Source organism: Apteryx mantelli, chromosome 3 (genome assembly GCF_036417845.1).
Source record: "Apteryx mantelli isolate bAptMan1 chromosome 3, bAptMan1.hap1, whole genome shotgun sequence".
NCBI lineage: Eukaryota > Metazoa > Chordata > Aves > Apterygiformes > Apterygidae > Apteryx > Apteryx mantelli.
Window position 1 is genome coordinate 45,904,441 of NC_089980.1, and position 22,640 is coordinate 45,927,080.

General features: G+C 36.6%; 1 protein-coding gene across 3 annotated transcripts in view; it reads right to left on the reverse strand.

Moving 5' to 3' along the window:
- The window catches only part of BIRC6 (baculoviral IAP repeat containing 6), a 200,987-nt gene that overhangs the window by 127,749 nt on the left and 50,598 nt on the right, over positions 1–22,640 (reverse strand). Inside the window, exons 14-31 of one of the 3 annotated variants that reach the window (XM_067293270.1) lie at positions 20,449–20,538; positions 18,383–18,514; positions 17,905–18,083; positions 17,072–17,202; positions 14,724–14,885; positions 14,417–14,548; positions 14,059–14,156; positions 12,749–12,896; positions 8,311–8,444; positions 7,096–7,230; positions 6,363–6,550; positions 5,352–5,672; positions 4,836–4,935; positions 4,027–4,241; positions 3,626–3,834; positions 2,977–3,323; positions 1,739–1,958; positions 638–771 (exon numbers count right to left, since the gene is read on the reverse strand). In XM_067293270.1, coding sequence (XP_067149371.1) covers positions 638–771; positions 1,739–1,958; positions 2,977–3,323; positions 3,626–3,834; positions 4,027–4,241; positions 4,836–4,935; positions 5,352–5,672; positions 6,363–6,550; positions 7,096–7,230; positions 8,311–8,444; positions 12,749–12,896; positions 14,059–14,156; positions 14,417–14,548; positions 14,724–14,885; positions 17,072–17,202; positions 17,905–18,083; positions 18,383–18,514; positions 20,449–20,538 — 3,075 coding nt within the window. Of the gene's footprint in view, positions 1–637; positions 772–1,738; positions 1,959–2,976; positions 3,324–3,625; positions 3,835–4,026; positions 4,242–4,835; positions 4,936–5,351; positions 5,673–6,362; positions 6,551–7,083; positions 7,231–8,310; positions 8,445–12,748; positions 12,897–14,058; positions 14,157–14,416; positions 14,549–14,723; positions 14,886–17,071; positions 17,203–17,904; positions 18,084–18,382; positions 18,515–20,448; positions 20,581–22,640 lie in introns of all 3 variants that reach the window. The other 2 variants (XM_067293269.1, XM_067293268.1) reach the window with 2 other exon arrangements.

A 22,640-nucleotide genomic window follows, 5' to 3' on the forward strand; every position in this document is an offset into this window, starting at 1 on the left:
TCAGGTTATGCAGTAGCCTAGAGTTTGATGTTTTTGAAATCAAGCATTTTCTTCAAACTTAGGACAGTTAAGAAAACACAAAAAAAAAAAAAAAAATCAAGTCTGCAGAATATAATTTCAGTATTCTTTTGGTAGAGTCAAGATGTAAAATCCTTGTGATTACAAACAAACAAACAAACAAAAAACACAAAAAAACACCCCAAAACACCCTAGTAGTTTGCAAAAAGCTTAAGAATACACTTAATAAGCTTTTCTTCAGGAGCTGCATTCCACTTCAAATGCTTGTAACTTAGAACGGATCTCATGAACAAAAAAAAGGTACTAAATTCCAAATTCAGCAGAGCTGTCCACACACTGGATTTCCTTTCCCCCATTTCACTAAAATTTGAAAGCCTCCTAGCTGAGTTAGAAGTAACCAAACAGATTTTGCTCAAGTTTAAACAGGAGAAAAATAAATAACTCACTTTTAGCACCTAAAAAACAAGGAATTTCAGCATGTTTTAAAAGACAATTGTGTGTTGAAAATACAATAAACAAAAGCATGTTCTTGTTTTAATACACTGAAAATTATGAGCTAGTCTCTTAATTTTCTAGCTATAATGAATAGGAAAGCATAGCTTCCAAATTAGAGGGCTACCTTCAGTTCTTCTGTGCACAGGTAAATGAGGTTGCAGTGGTGACAGCAGGTTATCCAGGAGATTAAGTAAACTTTCTAAAACGCCACTGTTGCTAAGTGATCTTTGGCCAATGCAAGAAAGCAACATGAAGACCCTAAAAATAAAATTTCAGTATTTAAGAATTAATTTTATTTTTTCCTGATTCAGTGATATTCTGAAATACCCCTTATGGAATAATGTTCCCCTAGGCTCTCCTCTGAGACACATATTGCTAAAGAAAGCAGCACTGTAGGCCAGCAAGTTAACTGGATTTCAAATTCTATTGTCATAAGGATAATGTGGTATTTTAGGTTGCTCAGTCTTTTACCCTCAAGAGGTCAGTAGTTACTTGTTCTGTTCCACTTTGTACATCTTCTGAAACAAGATCTTATCCGTTTTACTACATACAATAGGCTGAATAACAGAAGTACAGAATTAAATCCAATATTCTTACATCCTTAAATTAATCCATTTATAAAAAGTATAAAAACATAAATATGACAACCCAAAGAAGGCAGAATGTTACAGAACAGCAAATACATCTGACTGATATTCTAAACATGTTTATCACTTTCTTTTAAAGACCTCAATCAACAATCTGAAATGACCACCACATCTAACGTTTAATTCTCAGCTCTACAGTTGTTTGTTTGGTCTTAGAGAAGGCTTTTGTTTTAAATACTAACACTGTGCTTTCAGTCTCATTCCTACTTCCAAAAGCACTAAAACAGCAGCTCTGTGATGAGGGCGCATTTATCCTGATAAAGGAGAAGGCGATTTCTATTACTGGAGAGCAGTCCCGCTAGGTATGCAAACAGCAGCAATATTCCCCAGAAATCTCTGTCCAATCCCTTTGAGTAAGGAGAAACTGCAGCTTATTGCAGTCATAGCAACAAATGATGAAACAACTGTAATCAGACATTTAACATCTGCATTGTTATTTTGGAGTTAGTTCTTAAATCAGTGTAACAGACAAATGAGCACCATTGTCATATTTTTTCATCAATCCAGATGTTATGAACCATGGATTTATTTAAAAGTGATGCACAGATAATAATATACAATATAGACTTGCACCTTACCTGTCTTGTGGGAATATGAGAAGTTGCTCCGAATTGTACAATTCCTGCAGTACGTTTGAAAGAAACTGGCCCCACCATCTTTCTCCTCCACACAGCTGAACAAGCAGAAGGCCAGTATGCAATCGTATCTTTGGAGTTCCACTTATACATAGGTGTTTAAACAATTCTTCACAAGCTTGAGCATGAAAAGTACTTTGCAGAACCACAGGAACAGAGTGCCCTTTTAAGAAAGGGGAACACAAAACTATGTTTCAGGAGAGAGTACAAAGCTATTTTAGCCATGATGGCTTGAAGGCATAGGAGGAAAAAGTTTGTAGGAACCTTTTAACTATTATGATCAGACTAATTGACACTGTGGAGGTGGGGAGAGGGGAAACACGTAGGAAGACAGACAGATGGTATTTTGCAGGTAACCCAAAAAGACCAGGCCAAAGAGGTCAAAATAAAATCAACTTCACATCAGCGAATCAAATGCCCCCATGGAAATACAAAGCCAAAACACCAAGCTATTATGCTTAAGAACAAACTGGCATAGAAAATTACACGACAGATGTACCTATCAATAGAACAACGTTCCCACTTTTTTAAAAAGAAAAACCAACCACTCCTAATCAGGCCTTTCAATTTTGATTCTCCAAGAACGCTTTCAGTGAGAAGTTTAGGAAGTAAAAGTCCTTATTGAATATTAAAAATCATGGGCTGAGCAGAAATAGTGATTTTATGACCGTTTTCCACATAACTCATCCCCGTTTCCCCTTCCCACTTCTAACTGCCTAATCTGTCCCCAGTGTTGCACCGGCCACAATGTTCACAGATCCTTCCAGGAGCTCATTCGATCCATGAAAACAGCATGGGTATTCTGCCTGGGTAGCCATTTGCTACTTCAATGAACAAAATCAGTTCACAGAAGGATCAGAGCAGTATCTGAACACAGAAACGTGCAGCCAGGACTAGCAGAAAGGGAAGAGCAGGGGAAGTGAGAAGGTCAACAGCTCCCTTTCCTATCCTTTTTGGCAGCAAGAAGTTGTTAGGTCAGCTTGGTCCACTTGGTGCAACTGTACACTACATGTTACCTGAAATTAAAATTGTAGTAAGACATATCTAAATACAGTTTATAAGTTTATAAGTATATAAATTTTAAGCCTTATAGTGGGAAAGTACAAATCAAGAAAGAGAAACACTTCCGAAATGTTTCCACAAACACGACAAAAATAACAAAACCTAAAAAAAATACTAACCATTGGAAGAATGAAGCAAACTAAGCAAAGTATCCAGTAAGTATCTAATGATGGTGCGTAACTGTTCTGTGGATGACATCTGAATCAACTCTTTTGGATCAGGTTGCTCCTTCAGTGTTTTCCTGCTTGCACCTAAAGCTACTTTGAGCCTCTGAACAGCATGGTGAGCCAAATTGAGTTGAAGCTGTAGTTGAATGCAGTCTTGGTAAGCAGAAAATACCCTGCTATCTTCTTCTACTGCCTTGTCTGGCTTTCGTAAAAAGTACTGGGCATTGTTAGCACTATTGAGTGGCGGAAGGTCAATGCTTTGCAGAAGGATTTCCAACCGATGACAGGCCAAATTGTACCTAGAGAGAAATATTCCAGTACACGGTTCAACAGATATTAGCAAACAGCAATACACTTGATGCTCACACTGCCAGAATACGAATTCTGGTCCCTTTTGCATGCATCGTTAAGGACAAATATTGAAATTGTACAGTGTAGTTTTGGTTATTGCTATATTCACTGTAACAGCTCTAACACTCAGGCAGAGTTTTCTTTGGTCTGAAGACCATCAAGTGAATAAAAAAATAAAAAATCCGTAACGTCATGATATTCCAGTGTTTTAAGTTAAAATAATTAGTAAATATGTCTATTTTCTTCTAACCTGCATTGTATGTCTTCTTGCAATGCAACCATCATCGCCAAATGTTGGTCGATTTCTGGCTGATTTGCAGCTTCACCTTCTCCTCTGAGGGGATCATGCATTAGTTTCAGCTCATTTTCAAAGGGCAAGATGTAGGTATGACCATAGTAAAATCCTAATGGGATTTTTGCTCTGGCATTTGTACTACCATATCGACCAATAACAGTGATCTGAAAGAGAACAGAGCCTTCACTGTAACAAGATTGTATCAAAACAGACAAGACAAAAACCAAGTCAAGAATTCATAGAAAAAAATTTATAGCCAAGTAAAATTTGATCTGAAGAGAGTTTAACAGGAAGTTTACACACTAATAAAGGTCAAGAGTTTAGAAGAGAGAGTATGTTGTCTTTCTCCTTTTTACCTTCATGAACCTGCAAACTGGGGGTGGCAACAAATCATGCAAGATAAGTGAATGTGTGCTAATGTCAGTAGCCACTACCAGTCGCCTTCCATCCACCTCTTCTCCTAAAGTCCAGATGTCAATTGACAAAGAAGCCAAATCGCCACAAGTAGGAATCAATACATCTGTCAGCAATATAGGTCTTCCAAAATCTAAGGTGACAAATCTTCTTGCTCCTATGAAGAAAATGTAGGATTACCTAGAATATCAGCACAAGCTAATCAACCAAGAGATGGAATTCCTCAAACAACAAATCTATTGTTTCTATATTGTTCAAAAGGCCTATAGTTGAGGTTCAACGTAGCTGCACAATCTCGGAGAGTCTCACTACAACTTTCAAGCTCACAGAAATTGTTCTGAGCCACAGGTCTAATATTATCAAGCAACACAAAGCAGCCAAATATCTGAGAAGCACAGCGCTGGTCCTCTGCTCTACAGCAGACTACAGCTCACACCCTTTGAAAAGAAAATTTTGGATTCAACTTAATTTGTTATGCCTTGTATGCATTACTTAAGAGCTGTTACTCTGTCTGGAGACCCAACATACCAGTTCCCCCCCCTCCCCCCCCAAGGATTTTTACCCTGATAAACCTCACTGAATGCTGGGGCTTAAACCTTCTGACACAATGGAAATGTAAACTCAGAAATAACCTTTCTTTATAAAGCCAAGTGAGACTGCAGCTAAGCGGCTGACTTAAGACCCTGGAAAAAGTTCAACTTCTTTATTAGAAAATCTTTACCAAAATTATTATTAGGAATTCTGGTTTTACCTGAGTGCATTCGCTCTATAATAATTGACTGATGAGGTGGGGGTTGAAGAAAGTGTGAAGCATGAGATATTGCAAGAGCAAGACCAGATCCAAGTGGATTCTGAGGAGGGGAAAAACATCAGTAAAATTAAGTCATTAAAATCTATGTATTTATAATAAGCTGTTCTTTACAAAATATGATAAGAAAATCAATCTACCTCTTGTGATTTAAAGATTTACAATTTCTGACAACACCCGCACTACATTTTGATTTGAGCATGAGCCATCAAAAAATATTACCTGCCAGGTTCAAAGGTTTAATAACTATTTACACAGTAAAACTAGCTCCAACATATGAAAATTTGAGGTATTATAATAACCTTACCTCACTTTCATAAAATCTTTTCATATGGCCTAAAAATCAGTGATAATTTTCACATCTCACCTAAATGAATAGATATTTACTAGTAGGCAAGTACAAATTAGATCCTGATAAGGCATACAGCATCTCATTTCTATAAAGACAATAATAATTACCGTTCTGGACTTGCTTGCACTTTTGTTATGCGCAGCAAGATTAACAGTTGGGGGATCAATGACTGAACCAGGGAAAAGCTGAGCAAGCTCTGCATTGATAACTGCAGAAACTGCCTCATTAGGTGGAGTCAAAGGTGGAGTCATGAACAAAGGAGTTGTTTTTGGTGTGGGTGGAATGACATCCGAAGGATGAATGAAGAACCCTGGGGCTGCAACTGGATTAGAAGGCACAGAGTTGTGAACAGGACCAACTGCTGCTGCTGCTGCTGCTGCTGCAGCCGCCGCTGTTGTCTGATGTAGTTTTGCTTCCAGCTTAGCCTTCTGTGGGGAAAATGAAAGCAGTGAATGTAGCAGAGAATAATACCGCTACGAATACAGTAATGTTGAACTACAAAGTTCAGCGTTCATTATAAACTAGATTTAATAAATGCAAGCTATCCTGAACAGGGATGGGTATGTCAGAATGTATCATAAACTGAAAATGAAACTGTATTCAATTTGACCTCACTTGCTGTTGAACATGCGTAATTAAGTAATTAACTGGAGTAATCAAAAAATAATTAAAACCCTATGACTGTGCAACACAGCAAGACTTCGGACTTCAGAGCCAACACAGTCAAGCCACATACTGACAATGGCTTTATAACCGGGTAGTTCCCTGTATCACCAACTACCCTCTTTATTTCAGTGGGGTTTCTCAGTTTCACAGACTGTTATCAAAACTAAGTCGCAGTTCATATGGATGGCTATCAAACACCCCATTCACCCTCAAAATACACAAAAAATCAATTTTTAAAGACCAAAATGGCATAGGAGACACTCTTGGCATTTTGCTTAAGAGGAGTGATTCTCAGTTCAGAGCTGTTCCTTCCACAAATACACTATCAAAATGGAAGGGGAGAGGGAAAGAATAAATAATAATAATAAAAAAGGTAACTAGCTCTGTGCAACTACTTTCTCAGCTTTTGAAGTTTAGAGACAGCATGAAAAAATAGCCAAATAGCCTCCAACCTGTTGCTGAAGCTTCAAAAGCTGCTGCTGTTTCTCTTGCAGCACCTGGAGCTGTTGCTCGGCTGAGGCCATTGCATGAGAGAGAGACTGCAAAGCTACCTGGGCTGCTGAACTCAGCGCTGTCGAAGCTTCCCCAGCCGTTCCAGATGAGAGGCCACCAACTGCTGGGGTAACCCCAAAAGTACTCACTGGCATAAAACAAAACCAAACAAAACACAAAAAAACCAAAGCCATGTATGTAGAAAAGAAATGAAAAAACACCTTTTATTTAATTCCTTAGTAATTGTTAAGAGCAGTGTAAAATCAAGAGAAATATCTAATTTTATTCAGCTCTCACTATGAAGTAACATCTTGAATTACACAGTGTCAGTTTATGGACTATACACACACAACATACACGCAACTTTTCCATTACAGAAGAACCTACTGCCCTAAAATACTTTTGCCACATAAGGCTGAAAGGAAAACATGCAGCCTAGGTATTATATTCACAACAGGAATAAATAGGTGATAGGAATAAATTCATACATTTAAATTTGAAATTCAGTTTTTGTTATGCTCCAAAAGAAGTTTAACTGGACATTTAGTTATTATTTTTTAAAAATTTCAACATTTATAAAACTATTGACAATCTGTATGTAAAATAGTGCTCATTACATCCAATTGAAAACAGTGTATTGTGGACTTACACTAAGTAGAAATAATAAAAAGTTGTATATACCAGTAAACGTACTTGCATCGTCCCTTTCTATTCTAGTTCCATCACTCGTTGAAACACAGGTAAAGTGCAGAGGTTCAACTTCCAGAAGTCCAGTAAGGGAGGTAAAGCTACCTTCAGCAGCTGCACAGCTACTTATTTTCCCATTTCCTGCAAGAGAAATAAATACCTCTCTATCATCTAATGTTTTCTTGATAGCAACATTTCAGTCATGAAGAACTGAAAGGGTCAACTAAATATAATCCAAATATTTTTTTACTTCGTGTTGTGGAAGAAACACCCTAACATTATCGCATCTACAATTTAAATGGAAGCATATTTTAAAATGGGTGATGCTGCCAATTCTCAATAGAGTTTCTTAAGCCAAACTATCAAATGATAGTAGAAGCATAATGCAAAATATAACTGCCTTAATTCCAGAAATAGATTACATACAGATGCTCTATTCTTACACTTCATTATGAATTGTGCTATCAAAAAGCTAAGTTGCAATAATATATTGACATTCCTGGAAAAGAAGGAAAAACACAGGCTGACAAAGATCATATAATAATTTAGTATCAAAACTACACTATTACTCATTACATTAACCATGACATCATGTCACATGGGGGCAGAGGAGAGAAGGCAAGGTGATGGACAAAAGCATATAAAAAAAGGAAACGAATCACTGTGATTGATGAACATGCTTGCTATGAAAGGAAGAATTTCCTAACAGTAAAAATTGTCTCATTCCTAGGACATTCCACAGCCTAAAGACTCACTTCTGAACTGACCTGAGGACAGATACAAATACATCTATAATCTCTAAGCAGGAGCGTGCCACATGGCAGCTTCCCAAGCTCAGAAAAATCCACTTAGTTTTTTCTACTTATGAGATGGATGCTACTCTAAATGAGTAATAACAGCTATCTTAGGGAAGCTGCTCAATGGAAGTGACAGATGACTTTGACCTACTGAACAACAGTGGCCTTTGTTTAATCTCTACCCTTTTCCTAGATCTTTCACAGGATAAGAAAAGTATAAATTCCAGGAAAAGGCTTTTTTTCTTGCCCTAAGGGCCACAGGAAATGTAATGGATCTCACCAAGCAAGAGAATCTTAATCTTCTTGAATTTCATTATGTAAAGCTATAAAACAGATGGGAAGTATGAAACGGTGTCTTAACTAAAGGCAAACCGTACAACAGAGAGACTTACCAGTTCTCCCCCAGCCGGTTAAACACACATACCTGACAGAACATCAGACAAATCAATTTCATCTGACTGGACTCCAATGCTGCTGTTGTAGACATTTTTACATGAAGAGCCACTTATTTCCAAATCAAAGAGAACTGGATCAAACGGCGAACTATATAATCCATATCTGCAAGCAGAATAAGACAAACAGCACTGTTCAAGCAATAAGAATTCATATAAAATTATTTACAGAAAAAGGCCAAGTATTTCATCCAGAACTTACTGTATTTCAAACCACTCCTTTCATTCAAGTGATGTATCTGGGAAATTACCACTTACTTACGTTTCACTAGCATCACTTATTAGGTGACCTTTTCAGACATAAGACAATAAGCAATTTGTACTAAATAGTCTTGAAGACTTAATACTGTCCTGGAAACATTATATATAACCACACTTAGACATGAAAACTAGTACTATGAAACTTAGACAATTAGCCACAGCAATATGCATGCCTGCAGTAAATTCTACGCTTATCTAAAGTCAACAAAAATTCAGTACTGTTTTTCGAAACAGCAAAAGAAATTCCACCTCAGCTTTTTTTTTTTCTTTTCTCCCAGCTGAACTAAAAAGAAAAAGGAAAATACTGCCAGGGCTATCAATCAACACTTGCCAGTACTGACTTTAAATCTCAGCAGAAGAGAATCTCATTACTCCACTCGGGCAGTACTGCACGGGAAAACAGACTCAGGTAACTAGACGGTCCAGAATCACTTAGGGTTTTATAGGCCAAGAAAAAAAAAAACACAAAGTACCAACAACAAACCATGTTTTGTTTCTGAATCAATACTTATTACCAGCCACAGACAAGAGAAGCAAAAAACGGGAACTAGGTCAAATAACTAAGTAGGAGAGGAAAGGAAGAGTGCATCTGTGTAGGGACAAAAACAAGAAACATCCAATAGTTTGTCCTTTGACAAGAGACCATAACAAATACAAAGTACTTCCATAAACACACCTGCAGTAACAGGAAGTTTCTCCCCTTTTTCACTCCACCTTAGAAAAGTTCCTTTGTTCTGCAACAAGGGGGGAAAGCTCACAATAGATAGTGCTGAGGAGGCTGCAGTTTAAATGTCCTTTTTGATCAGAGAGTCACAAAATGATAAATGATTACATGAATACTAAGGCATCAGCAACAAAGGGAAAGAACAGGTTCTAGACTCCTTTGAATGTTAAAATGTTTCCAAACTGGCTGTGCTCAATGCTTTTTGCCACCAACGACTAAAACCACAGCTACTCAGAAAATGCAATTTTAGGAAATTGCAATAATTGCTACTGAGCTTCAAAAAGTGAGGAAAGAAAAACTGGGAATTATAGATCAGTCCATTTAAGATCCACTTCCCCAAAATACATTACAGCAAGTTAAATTATTTATAAGAAACTACAACAAGATAGCAGATTTAAGATCCCAAATTTATACTACCTAAGAACAAAATGCATTTGATCAATCTAGTTTCCTCTTTACAGGCATGTATTACAAAGCAGCAGTGCATCCTGTACATCTAGTAAGACTGATTGTTGCATGAACTTTTCATAAGCAAGTTATGCTTATGAAAATACGGTCTAGAGCTACTATAAAGCAGCTGTCTGTAGAGCAGACCTCAGAATTACAAACTCAGTATATTAAGCCCAATCTTAATATAGCTTACTTGCATGATTTAACTGGCAAGTTTGATTTATTAAGTTTGCAGGTATAACAAAATAAAAAGGGGTTACAAGCACTTCGCAAAATGGGATCAGAATTCAAATGTACTGCAGGAAGTTAAATATCACAATTTTAAGCTGCTTTAGCAGCACTTTTCAGAAAAGGATATAAAAGTTGAATCAACAAAAAACAAAGCATGAATCAATAATGTCACATAACCCCCCACCCCCAATCACCCTACTGGCATGTGTGCAGTGATGCACGTATATTATGTGAAATACCTCTTCTGCTTCACTCAGCACAGATCTCAACTGGAACAATGTTTACAGAAAGATAAGAAAACAGCTCAAGGAGAAGTTATAAAAATGACTATAGATCTAGAGAATGCAATCAAAATGCAAACACCCTCTAGACAAGCAAAATTTTTAAAAGAAAGATAACGTAAAAGAAAGAAAGAATCTGTTCCTGGGCCAGCGTGAAGAGGACAAGCATTAGTAGGCTTTGGCTGCAACAGGAGAGATTTCAGATTAGATTTGGGGAGGAGGAGAGTACTGAAGTGTTAATGATATGAATAACTGAGACATGTAATAGCTTACAATAACTAGAATAACTACGATTATAGCACTACCTTACTGGGTGCTTTCAGGAACAGGCTGAAGAAACATCTAGATTTGCTAGAGACAAACCAACCTGCTTTGTCGTAAGAGGACAGCCTAGAGTACTGTTCAAGATCCTTTTCTTCTGTTCTGTTTTCTACACTAGAAGTTTTATAACATACCCATGTGGCCTAATCCTTGCAAGTACTTGCTACTTTATTGTGGCATATGCTAGTAAAATGACAGTTACTTTGCCTTAAGGCAACATAAACCTACAGATCCTTCAAGTAGGCATCTGCTTTTATTTGATTACCAAATGTTAAGCTTTTGTACCTGGGAACAATGAAGAAGAAAATAATCTGCACATATTCTGGAATACAAATGTGATAAAATACAACTCTGGAAGAGGGAAGGGGGGGGGGAAACAACTAATGACTGTTTACTAATTTCTACTTTTAAAGAATATGTTAATACTTATCTCCTACATAAAAACAAAAAACCTTGTGAACTGATAGTATTCTCTTGATCCATAGTCACAGAGAGGAAAGGCCAGTGAATTTTGTCTAAATTAGTAGGTTAGGTCAAGAAATAGCCCTTGCCCTTGCAAAAGAAAGAACTGCAGTAATCAAATATGGAATTAGACAGGTGTGTCTGCTACTATTCTTTGTTTACCACAACCGCAAGGATACTGAGTTAAAAGATGAAGCATGTGGAAATTTTGTCTACCAGAACAAATCAGTAAAACACCAACCAGAAACATTCAGAAAAGCTATGTGTGAAGGATGCCAAGAACAGGGGCTTATTTCAGAAAGCATCCCTTGAGATGCAGACAGTTGCATTCACCACTGAGTGATCTGTATTATAACACATGCCAACCTATAGAAGGCAACTGGAAAGGAAAAAACTTGTATTTCAGGTATGTTGTTTAAGGGAGGCAATTAGAAACAATCTACATGAAGGAATGGATCGATTCCTGCACATAAAGGTACCAGTCTCTTATTTCAAGTGGAATTTTCACCCTTTTTTCCCTCTGTTTGTGCATGACTTTTTTAAATTCAACATAGAAACAAACTTTCATTTTTCCAGTTTACTTTATGTATTTGAGAAAGTTTTCCAATCTCCATTCACCATTTCTGTTGCTGACATAAGTCTTTCAATCAGCTGGAAGATTTAGAGACGATAAAACAAAATCACAAGTGAGATGGGGACTGTGATAGGGAACATAGTCAGGATCTAAGCATAACACACAGGAACAAGTTTTATCAGGTATTATGCAATTATATTCCTTCAACCAACCAACCAACCAACCAAAAAAAAAAAACCCCAAAACCTCTCAGCTGACTAAATTTAAAATTTTGTCTGAAGATTCTGAATTAACCTCTACCAGACCTCTTGTACCTTGATCTTGCCTGACTAAGAGGAAAACACATGACCATAAATCACAATTGGAAAGAACTGTCTGAAGCAGCACGCTCCCATCATTATATCATGGCTTTGAAAAGTGCTACAAAACTGAACTACCCAAGATTTCCTTTAGGAACCATGCAAATTCAAAGTTAACATGACCAATCAGTTCAATAGAAGAGACGCAATAGCACAGCCTGAAATTACATTGCTATATAATTTATAGTAAGAACCTGCATTCCCAGCAAATTACTCCAGGTCTCTACACTTGGAATTTGGCATTTGGTAGCAACAGTTTAAATGTATGGTCTGCTTGCAGGCAGACTACAAAAATGTCTATTTCAGTATACTTCGTTCCCTCTACATACTCAAAATAGGAAATGTTTTGTTAATCTTTAAACCAAAAATCTTAAATAATAACTTAGGTATTGCACACACATCAAACATTATATACGTTTGCTAATTTAAAGTGCGTTGTGAATTGCAAGATAATTTAATTCTCCTTTATCTTTACACCAGTCAAAACTATCTTCCAGAGCTGTAACAAATTAATCCTTGCTCAAACAAATACTGCAAGACACATCTTAAAAAACAAACAAAAAAACCCCAAACAGAACAGAACACCAGAAGGTGGCATTAGGCAGAATCAGAATTACTACACGGAGCATATCCAAACATGACACAAACAAGTTTGTATTTCTTGAGTGCCTAATTCCATTTGAAGTACCATTAGCAAGTTATATATTTCCCTTAAAGAAGTTTTACATCAACCACATTTCTTAGTACCTTGTTTGAAGCAATGCTTCCATCGGTGTTAGACGATCCTGTAGCTGTCGGGACACAGCAGTTAGCAAGGATGCACAAGCTGTACTACATCCTGCCAAATCTTCATCCTTTACATAATTCAGCAATACAAAATACCAATACACAGATCCTGTGTTAAAACAGAATTTAATTTCAGGTAAAATATTATGTGAAAATTCCACTCAGAAAGCAAACTACAAAACAGAATCATGGAAAGTGATAAAGTAGCTAACTGGTTACTGAATTACTGAATCTTACTGGTTACTAGCAAGCTCCCTCCCCCCCCCCCTTTTTTGTGAGAGAGGTTTTATTTTAGAATCATTCTGTAATCATTAGGTTCCACAAGTGCTTCATACTCTCATATCAGCTAATTATCTTCATAATTGAAGAAAACAAGGTTCCCAGCAAAAAATTTTACACGTATTTATTTCATTACATTTTCATTGTGCCCACTGCTTCTACTAAATACAACAATCTAAATGGTCTTGACTCACTAAGATGCTAGCTTAGGGGTTCGAACTCTTCCCTCTCGTCCTATGTTTTGGGCTGAAGCTCTTCCCTTATTCCATATTGCAGCAGGCCCTGTCTTCCCCCTGTGCATTCCTCAACCTCACCTCTGAGTATCAGTGTGTTGAATGTTTCTACCCAAACTGGCCCTGGGTAGTGGCAGCTCAACAGGCATTTTGGTCTGCAAAGTAATTTTCCTGCAAGACCACCTGGTGATTCCAAGCTAGATGGTTATCCCAAGCTAGATGCAATTCAACATCATCATACTATGAGAAACAAAAAGTGGGCCTCTGTACCCAAAATACGAGTGTTTAAAGTCATCCTCCTGTTCTAGCTGACATTAAAGAGTCTTCAGCAAGATGCTAAGAGACCACTACTCTCTAATGAAGACAAGAAAATAATTTAATTTAGTTCAAAATTCCCTTTTGGTACAGAAGTAACACATGTGGATTGCTAGAGTTGGACATCCAAATGCTTAGCCAGACTCACTGGAAAAAATTATTTTTCAGAAATAACACAGTCCTGACTCTCACTGAGGAGAAGAGAAACCGTGGTTCCTAAACATCTTTGACTACCTTCGCATTCTGGTGTTAAGCAAGCTAATTTTCTTAAAATTCTGCTATTTACAAACGCGCATATCATACTTTGATACCATTTAGACCAGACTACTCCAAGAAGCAGTTTTTGCACAATTATGTAATTGCTATTCCATAAAAGGGTCCAGTAAAACATGCTGAATAAAAAATGTTGTCATATTTATATGACAACAAAGGCTGTATACGTACCACCCGTTGCAGCAGCAGGTAAGAGAGGCATATTGTCAAGTAAAGCTTTTAGAAGAACAGAACCAAATCCCTGCTGACTTGGGTCACACCTGCCATTGCTACAAAGAAACATAGAGACAGGCTACTTTAGCATTTAATTATGTAAGAATGAATTTTCACCAGAAGATAAAGTTCTTTGCAATGATACCCTAACATGCTTTTTCCTCAACAGAAGTTCTGTGTCTAGTTGCTTTATATTTTTTGTGTTAATTAGAAACAAAAAAATACAAAATTCTGACAGCATGTGAAAACCCCAAATACATGTTTACACAAAGCATACACATAAACCAATAAAAAATAAAATAAAATTAGCACTGACCTGATGCATAGTGCAAGAAAACGTGCGCATTTGTGAGCTATGCTCCGCCCAGCTTCAAAGAAGCAAACGCGAATAATATCAGAGACACATTTACGTGTTTTAGAAAGCAAGCTGTCATTGCCTTCCTTTGAGCTGTAAAAACAAGTTGCATGCTTTAGAGAATCATATAAATCTTTATTGATTGACTGATTTTTAAAACAGAGCTGATACTGAGAAATAGCTATATTCATTTAATAAAATTTCTTTTTCTTTTTTTTTTCATTTCTTCTTCTTTTTTTTTTTTTTTTTTTTTTTTTTTTTTTTTTACCTGCCAGGTCCATTTGAATACACCCCTGCTAGCCAACAAAGCGTGTCCAATACAAGACTCTGAGCGTGTTCTGTAGTCAGACCGTCATCTGTCTTTTTGCAAAGAGTAGTGAGCAGCTTCTCATGGAACTCTGAAAACTGTAACATGGCACACCGTTGAACTCTAGGGAGGAGGGGAAAAAAATTCAAAAACAAAATTATCCAATATGGCCATTCTCCCACTAAAGTGTCCCTCTAGCTCTTTATCTCAAAAACAGCCAACAAAAGATGCCTAGACATGAGTAAAACTAGTACAAGCACATACAACAGCTTCCCTGCACTGTCCCAATCTTCAACTACTTTTGGCCCAGGTTACTGTATGCTTAGTAACACTCCATGAATTTTCTCTCTTGTTAACTTGTTCAGTAATTTCTAAACCTATGTAAACTTTCAGCATCTACACCACTCTGGCAACCGTTTGCACAGATCTGCTTCCCACAACATTAAGGGATTTGTTGCTATTTCAATCAGGACCTCTCCTCTTATTTCACGGTTCTCTAATTTCCTAAAAAGCCTTTGGAGAGGGATTTTGTCAAAAACCTTTTGGAAATCAACTAGATCATCTAGTGGTCTGGAATACTGGATTCTCCTTTACAGAAGCCATGTCAATTCTTCTTGTATTTTCCAGTTGTCCACTAATTTTATGCTTTATCATAATTTTATACAGGAAAATTAGAAATGTCAACAGGCTTACCAGTCTGGAGTTACCTGGAACCATTTTTTAAGAACCTTTCTGTTTTACCATACTCCTGTCCTCAGATGCCAAGGCATTTTCAAAGCAAGAGGTTATGCTACCATTAGTCATTCAGCTATTTCATCTTGGATGGCTCTAGTAACTCTTTGGTGAATACAAACTGGCCCTAAGCAATACTACTGTTCACCTTGCCAATTTGTTCCCTAACTTCTTCTACAGTTACTTCAATTTTGGACAGATCTTTTAAAGTGTGCCCCACAGGGGGATCTAAGCATGGGAATTTCCATTGTTTCTTCTATGGTGAACACTAATGCAGAAAATTCATTTAGCTTTCTGAATGTTCCTTCCATACCTGGCTCATCGGTTGGCCCTACAGACCAAGTAACGAGCTTCCTGCTCCTGATGTTTACCAAAAAAATACTAGTTTTGATTTGTTTTGCTCCTCATTCCTCAAACTCTTTTTTGGCTTAATTGATTTTATTTATTTTTATTTTTTTTACATATATACTGCCAGAGTTCTTGATCCCTTTTGTTTTCTTTGCCATGGGACCTCAATATTTAGAAGAATACCTTTATGTTTCACATAAATTTATCATTTTGTTTAGGACAAAAGGAAGAAGGATGGCTTTCCTAATAACCCTTTCAAAATAAGCAGTACATATTGGCCTTATGCTTTCAGTATTCTTCAGCAGTCTTAGGTCTGTAAGGACTTCGTTTTCTTAGGTGCACCTTACAGCTTCTTTTCAACAGACTTCCTCAATGTACGTAGTTCCCCTTTTGTACAATGGGCATCACTGTGGAGGATTTTTAGACCTTCACTGCTCCTCCACGGGTGTTCCTCCAAGTATACTTCCAAGTACACTGTAGTTGCTGTTACCAAATGATCATTAAGATTTTGAACCAGATCCTCCATGCCATTCAGGACCAAGTCAAGGGTTGCATCTCCTCTCGCATGTTCGTTAAGCATCTTCCCCATGAAACAGTCATCAGCTGTGTCCAAAAATACGGTCTGTGTTATGCCCTAATGAGACACTTGTCTAAACTATACAGAGTAATTGAAGTCTGCCACCACTATTTTTATTTCCTGCCCTTGCTGCCCCTCTGACCCTCTTAAACCCATTACAGCCAGTGACACCACTGTGGTGTGGCAGTTGGTAATACTGACCGAACACTATATTATTATTTAGGCCTGCAGTACCAATCTACAGTGACTTTAACCAGCTCTGAGTAACAATTTGCTAATTGGATTTGATTCTAAGCATTATACTTTCTATGCTGCAAGAAACAAGCCAACATGTGGAAATAAAAAGGAAAAGTACTTCCTTTAAAAAAACACAATAAAAAAAGGCTGTCCAAGTCATTTATCCATTTTACAAAGAAAATTGGCATTACTTACATCTACTTTTTCAAGTTAGGTAAATATATCACTCTGCATACAGTTTCCTGAATTAACGATAAATTATCTGTTATTCTATCACAACTTGCACAGCACAGTGCCCTAGAACTAATGACTTAGCAGATTTTTCCATATAAATTGAACTTATGAACTGACAGTTTGAGACAGTGGTTGGTCATGAGGTATTTTATGTGAAGAGAATTAAAAAACACCTACTAACCTTTCCTTTAAAATGGAAGTTTTTTTAAATCTTCGAATTGTTACAGAGACTTCTTGAAGTAAGTCACAGCCTCTAAGATTATCCGATTTTCTTGAAGAATTACTGGCTTCAATTTTACTGGATGGCTTTTCCTGATGTTTAGGGAAAAAATAAGTTTCAGGAATCATAGCATTATTGATTGAGTCACTTGTACACCTTGTTAAGACAGAAGTGCATACAATTCAATAAAATCTCTCACTCTGAGCGTGGAGATATGTACTGTTTGTTAGCAACAGAACAGACCAAAAACTCAATATTTCTTTAAGCTTAAAAATTATATCTTACAGCATTGGACAAAATGGACTACTTTTATTAATTTGTTTAAATAAAAAGACATCACATTTAACAAATGTTCTGCAATTTAGGTTCTAACCATTCTACTAATTTCCACAAGACATACATCACATCATTCACTCAACTACAATGATCAAAAGTATTAAATATATATTAGTATATATCATGTGTGTGTATATATATATGTGTACATGTATATACACCCCTCTTTTGACGATTCCTATCAGCTACTGAACACAGTCGTGGAAAGAGTAAATTTCAAGAACCAATGCTCAAACTAGGAAAGTGGGAGAACAGACCTTTTCAACTACACTTTCACAGAAGAAACAGCTTAAAGATGTTGAACTCTGATTCTTGAGGGTATTAACACAGTGTCAGCTCTTAAAAAAAATTAATTTTAATGAATCTTACATCTCCTAACATCTGTTTTGTTTTCAGATCACATAAATCCTATCAATTCTACACCTTTAACACAATTGTCTTTCTTGGCTATTCAGTACCTTGCCTGCTGCAACTTTTGCCAACAACGAAGCAAGGGAATGGCCCTTGTTACTCTGAGGTTTTAGAGATGGTATTCTAACTACCGGCCTAATTCCACCACTGCAGATTTCTTCCGTTCCTCTGTCATTCACTGCTTTAACATGAATTAGGAAGGAGCGGTACTTGCCACCAGCCATGCCTGGAAGGGGCGAGAAAAAAAAAAACAAAAACAACAACACACACACCATGGGGAAGAATTTGTAAAATTTACTAGGTCAAGTTGAAGCAGATTTTAAGTTTGCAGATGCAATTTGCAAGCAGAGCTTAAATATGTTATTACAGTACTTTAGCATCAGTTTGAAAAGTTATCTCACTATTGCGTAATACAACAAAATTTGCCAATGTGAAAATAAATGCAAACCAATGGCTGACCACAGAAATATGAGGTGCACTCCAGTCATGTATATTTTACGTGACTAGTGTAATAAACTGTTTTACCTTTAACAAGCTTTGGACTTGTTAGAGTCAACATTCCGGCATGTCCTGATAGATCAAGTCCAGTTGCCAGCCATACCGGACCACAAAGTATATCTTCCTTATGTTCCTCCAGAAATGGACACAACCTAAGACCTTAAAAATAAATAAATAGTAATATGGAATTGAATTATTTAAAATTAAGTCACAAAATTCGATCATTTGCAAAGGTGAAAAACACACCATGCCAAACTCTGATCACTAAACATGTCCAAACTACATCCTAAATCTGACTGCTATTTTAGGTTTACTTTTAAGTCATTTTCCAGTGAAATCAAGTAAAAGTAATTCACAGTTTTCAAAGCATTTTCCATTATATTATATGGACAGCATGTATGTTGAACACCTCATTAGAGCCACAAAAATATACTGCTAATAAAATGACAAACCAATATATTTTGAGCCACAACTCCCACTACATTATTTCTGAAGCAAGCTTTTATTGGATTTCATTAGCAACAGTTGAAATGTCAATGACCTGAAAATTACCATGAAAGAGATTAAGTTTTTAAAGTAATTATTAACAGACCGAATTCACCAAATTCATTCCACATTTTCAGTACAGAGCCTCAGATGTGCCTGGAACACAACAAATCAACTTAAACTGTTATTGTTTCTTCCAAAACTTAAGTATCTGTTATTTAGCTGAACATTAAATGAAGTTCATTGTAACACTTCTAAATGGAATTATATCCAAGAATTCATAATCTGTGCATAATTTTTTTTTATTAAAACAAAACCCTGGAAAAGCATGCTTTGAATTTCAATAGATCTTTACATGAAGACATCAATATAATTAGTAGAAAGGAGTGAGTTCATGCTATAAGATAAAAGGCAACCTGCAGAGCAAGACTGCTGATGGTAAACAGGTAAATCAGAGACAAGTGATTAATTCTCACTGCTAACATTCCTAGGAGAGTAAGTGGAGTGGGCAAAGGGCAAGAGGACAAAAGTGAAAGGTAGGCAAGAAAAGCAAAAGCCTGAAATAACCCCCAAAAAACAAACAGTAGACACGAATAAGACCAAAAACATGAAAAGGTATCTCAGTAGCACAGAAATTAAAAAAAAAGAAAAAAAGAAAAAAAAAAGAAACAGAAGATGTGTGCAGAAGAAATGTTTTCAACTTGATATAATCAAGTTTGATTCTTTGTCTCATTTTTCAAAAGATGACAGCAGAAGAAAAAAAGCCAAAACAATGAGGGCAAAATGGTATTAATAAATAAATAAATAAATAATCCTGTGAAATACTGAAGTTATCATCTATTTGCCTCTCTGCCTTTTCCTCAGCATGAAATTTTTTTTCCGTCCAATGCTTTTTCTTTTATCTCCCCTTTGATCCCTCTCCTCCTACATCCTTTGCAACACATTTCTCTAGATAAACCTGCTCAAATGAAAGAAAAGAAAGTGCGAAACTAAGAGACTGCTGAAAGGGCCAAAGTAATCTTATTTCTGGAACTCATTCATAGCCTGTAGCTATCCTCACACAGATCCAATCCAATTGCCTTCCAGAGTCTCTTTACCAGATTTTGGGGAAGAGTGATGGTTATAAAGATGTTATAAAAATACATACAGCAAGTTTGATATTGCTGTAAATTAACATGACAGATAATAAACATCTAGTAAAATGTTCATAATCTTGTAGAGGTTACTGCTGTAGCCTAAGAAAAAGCCAGGTATGCAAAGAAAAATAGCAAAACTAGCTAAGGAAAAACAAGCAAAATATTGCTGAAATGAGACAATGTGACTTTAAATTTGAAAGGTGCTATATCAATCTACTTGGTTTCTAAATTCTAGTAAAATACTAATCTATTTATAAACACCAAAAGTCTCCAGTACAATTGTTTTTTTCTTCAACTCATACAGTAAACAGATCACTGATAGGAGCAACACTGAACAGGGTTGAGAACAGAGTCTCTTTCAAATGTCTGAGAAATATTTACACAGAAATTTCGTATGTAATTAAAAAAAAAAAATCAAAAATGCAAACTCATATTTAAAATAAGCAGTATAACCAAATAAATTAAACTTACATTGTGGTTCCTCTATATCCATATACTGCATTTCTTCACTGAATTCAACCAGTGCTGGCTTTCCATTTCTCTCCATTTCAATATTATGAGCTGGAGATAAAGGAAATGTGATCTGTCTATCTACTGCTGCTTCTGGAGAACAAAAATATTAGCAAGACTTCATAAACATTGCTTGAGTTTCATGAAAAACAGAAGCACTAGTTTTCACAGCAAATTTATCACAAAACTCTTGAGAACACTATTTCCAGTATAAAAGCCATGAATCTGCAAAGACACGTTTTTCATATTAAGACTGCAATTGAAGTTGCAGCAAATAGCTACAAAAAATTTTGTCCAAAGGTTACCTGTAAACAGCTTGCTTCATTTTTATATTGCTCAAGTATTTTCTCCTAATACTCCTAATTCAACTGTAGATTACTCTTAAGAAATTAGATTCTGGTTTTGAAAGTTTGACATTTTAAACAGAAAAATAACTGAATAAAAGTGTTCAGGCTAAACATCAGACATTATTTTGATACTACCTAAGTACAGTTCCTCTTTTCAATTAAATGATTCTCATGAATCATAGATGAAGAGGACATGCAAGCAAATGAAGAAGAGGCACGTACAAAGAATTAATGGCAGATCAAAAACAGTTCAAACCTGGAAGAATTATGCCTCGGGCCTTCTCATTATTACACACCACACATTTAACTAGCTCCAGGGTTCTTGTCATACAAACCATGATGGAACAAATTCTCCCTACTGATCTTGTTTAGGTCTCACTAAATGAAGAATTCACATCCTTTCTCCCCATATGGAAGGAGAGGAGGGAAAGTTGATTGAACCTCAGACTGAAGATTTCGTACATATTCAAGAGCCACCAAACAATCCTGCATATTACTTTTTCCCAGGATCTGGACATTTTGGTTAATATCCAGCACAGATGTAAGTTACCTAGTTTTGCCTTGGCTTATATGGAAATGTTTAGCCCTATTACTTTCACTCAATAGGGCATGGAGAAAAGGCAAATGTCACATTAAGCTCCTTTTCCAAAAACCAAGCAATTTTAATAGAATAGGAAGTGAACGCAACACAGTATCACTTGAGAGGAGGTTGGTTAGCTGGGTCTCCCCAGTCTCACCCAAAAACGGAAAAAAAAACAAGCTGAGACCTTGGCAAGGTCATCTTACAGTCTCGCATCCCACAGCCCTTTTCAGACTGCCCGTGTATACCCCCCCGCCAAGCTTTCTCCACCTTATCCATTACCTTGGGAGGAAAGAAACTTCCATCTACAGTCCCTGTAATGAACTGAAATGTTGCCTTCTGGAAGAGCTCTGTCAGGTTGGATAATCAGTACACTCTACTCGAAACACTCGCAGAAATCTCTAAGCAAGTATTTCACAGCCAAATCAACTGTCTTCAAAATATTACCAAATCATGGAACCATTTCCTCAGCAATAGGGGAAACATTAAGGAAAAAAGTGTAGCAGTTCTTCTGTTTTGTTTCACAGTTTAAGACTTTCAGATTAATTTCCACATCTAGATCTGCAGATCCAGGATCAAATGGACTGATCAAATGGACTGAATACTAAAATTAATGCTGAACTCAAAGCAGGTTCTGTTCAGAAAAACGAGGACTAACCACCCTACTTTTTGCTTTAATAAAACAAAACGCTCCTACATGTTAAAATTCCTATTTACTTCAAACATTAAACACAGGAAGAACCAGCAAGAACCATCGTCCTGTAGTCACAGCCAGCACTTCTGCTAAAACTGTCAAACCCTCTTGTGTTCTAGAAGAATGTGCTTTCTCCAAGAACACTGGTGAAAATATTCTACTATGCTAGAATATTTCTTTTTCTGCGGATAAACACCAATTTACAGGATTTCTTTAAAGAAGCTCTCCAGCACACTTTTTCTCTTAATACTGGGGGATGCTGCAGTGTGAGAAGGAGAAGTTTTATGAAAACAGGTCAAAGGTTTCTGGTTTACATTTACAGCTATCTTACCCTTCCTGAACAGGGTCACTGTTATTTAGCCTTGTTTCAAAAAACAAAAAACAACCAAACAACACCCCCCCCCCAGCATTTATAGTCATGTTTGCTGTTCTCTCCAACACATTTTACATCCAGCAGCCAATTTCATAAAAACTGAAAAGAGGAGTTCTCTGAAAATTAGGTTCCTAGAAGCTTTTCCAAGAGGTGGCCAGA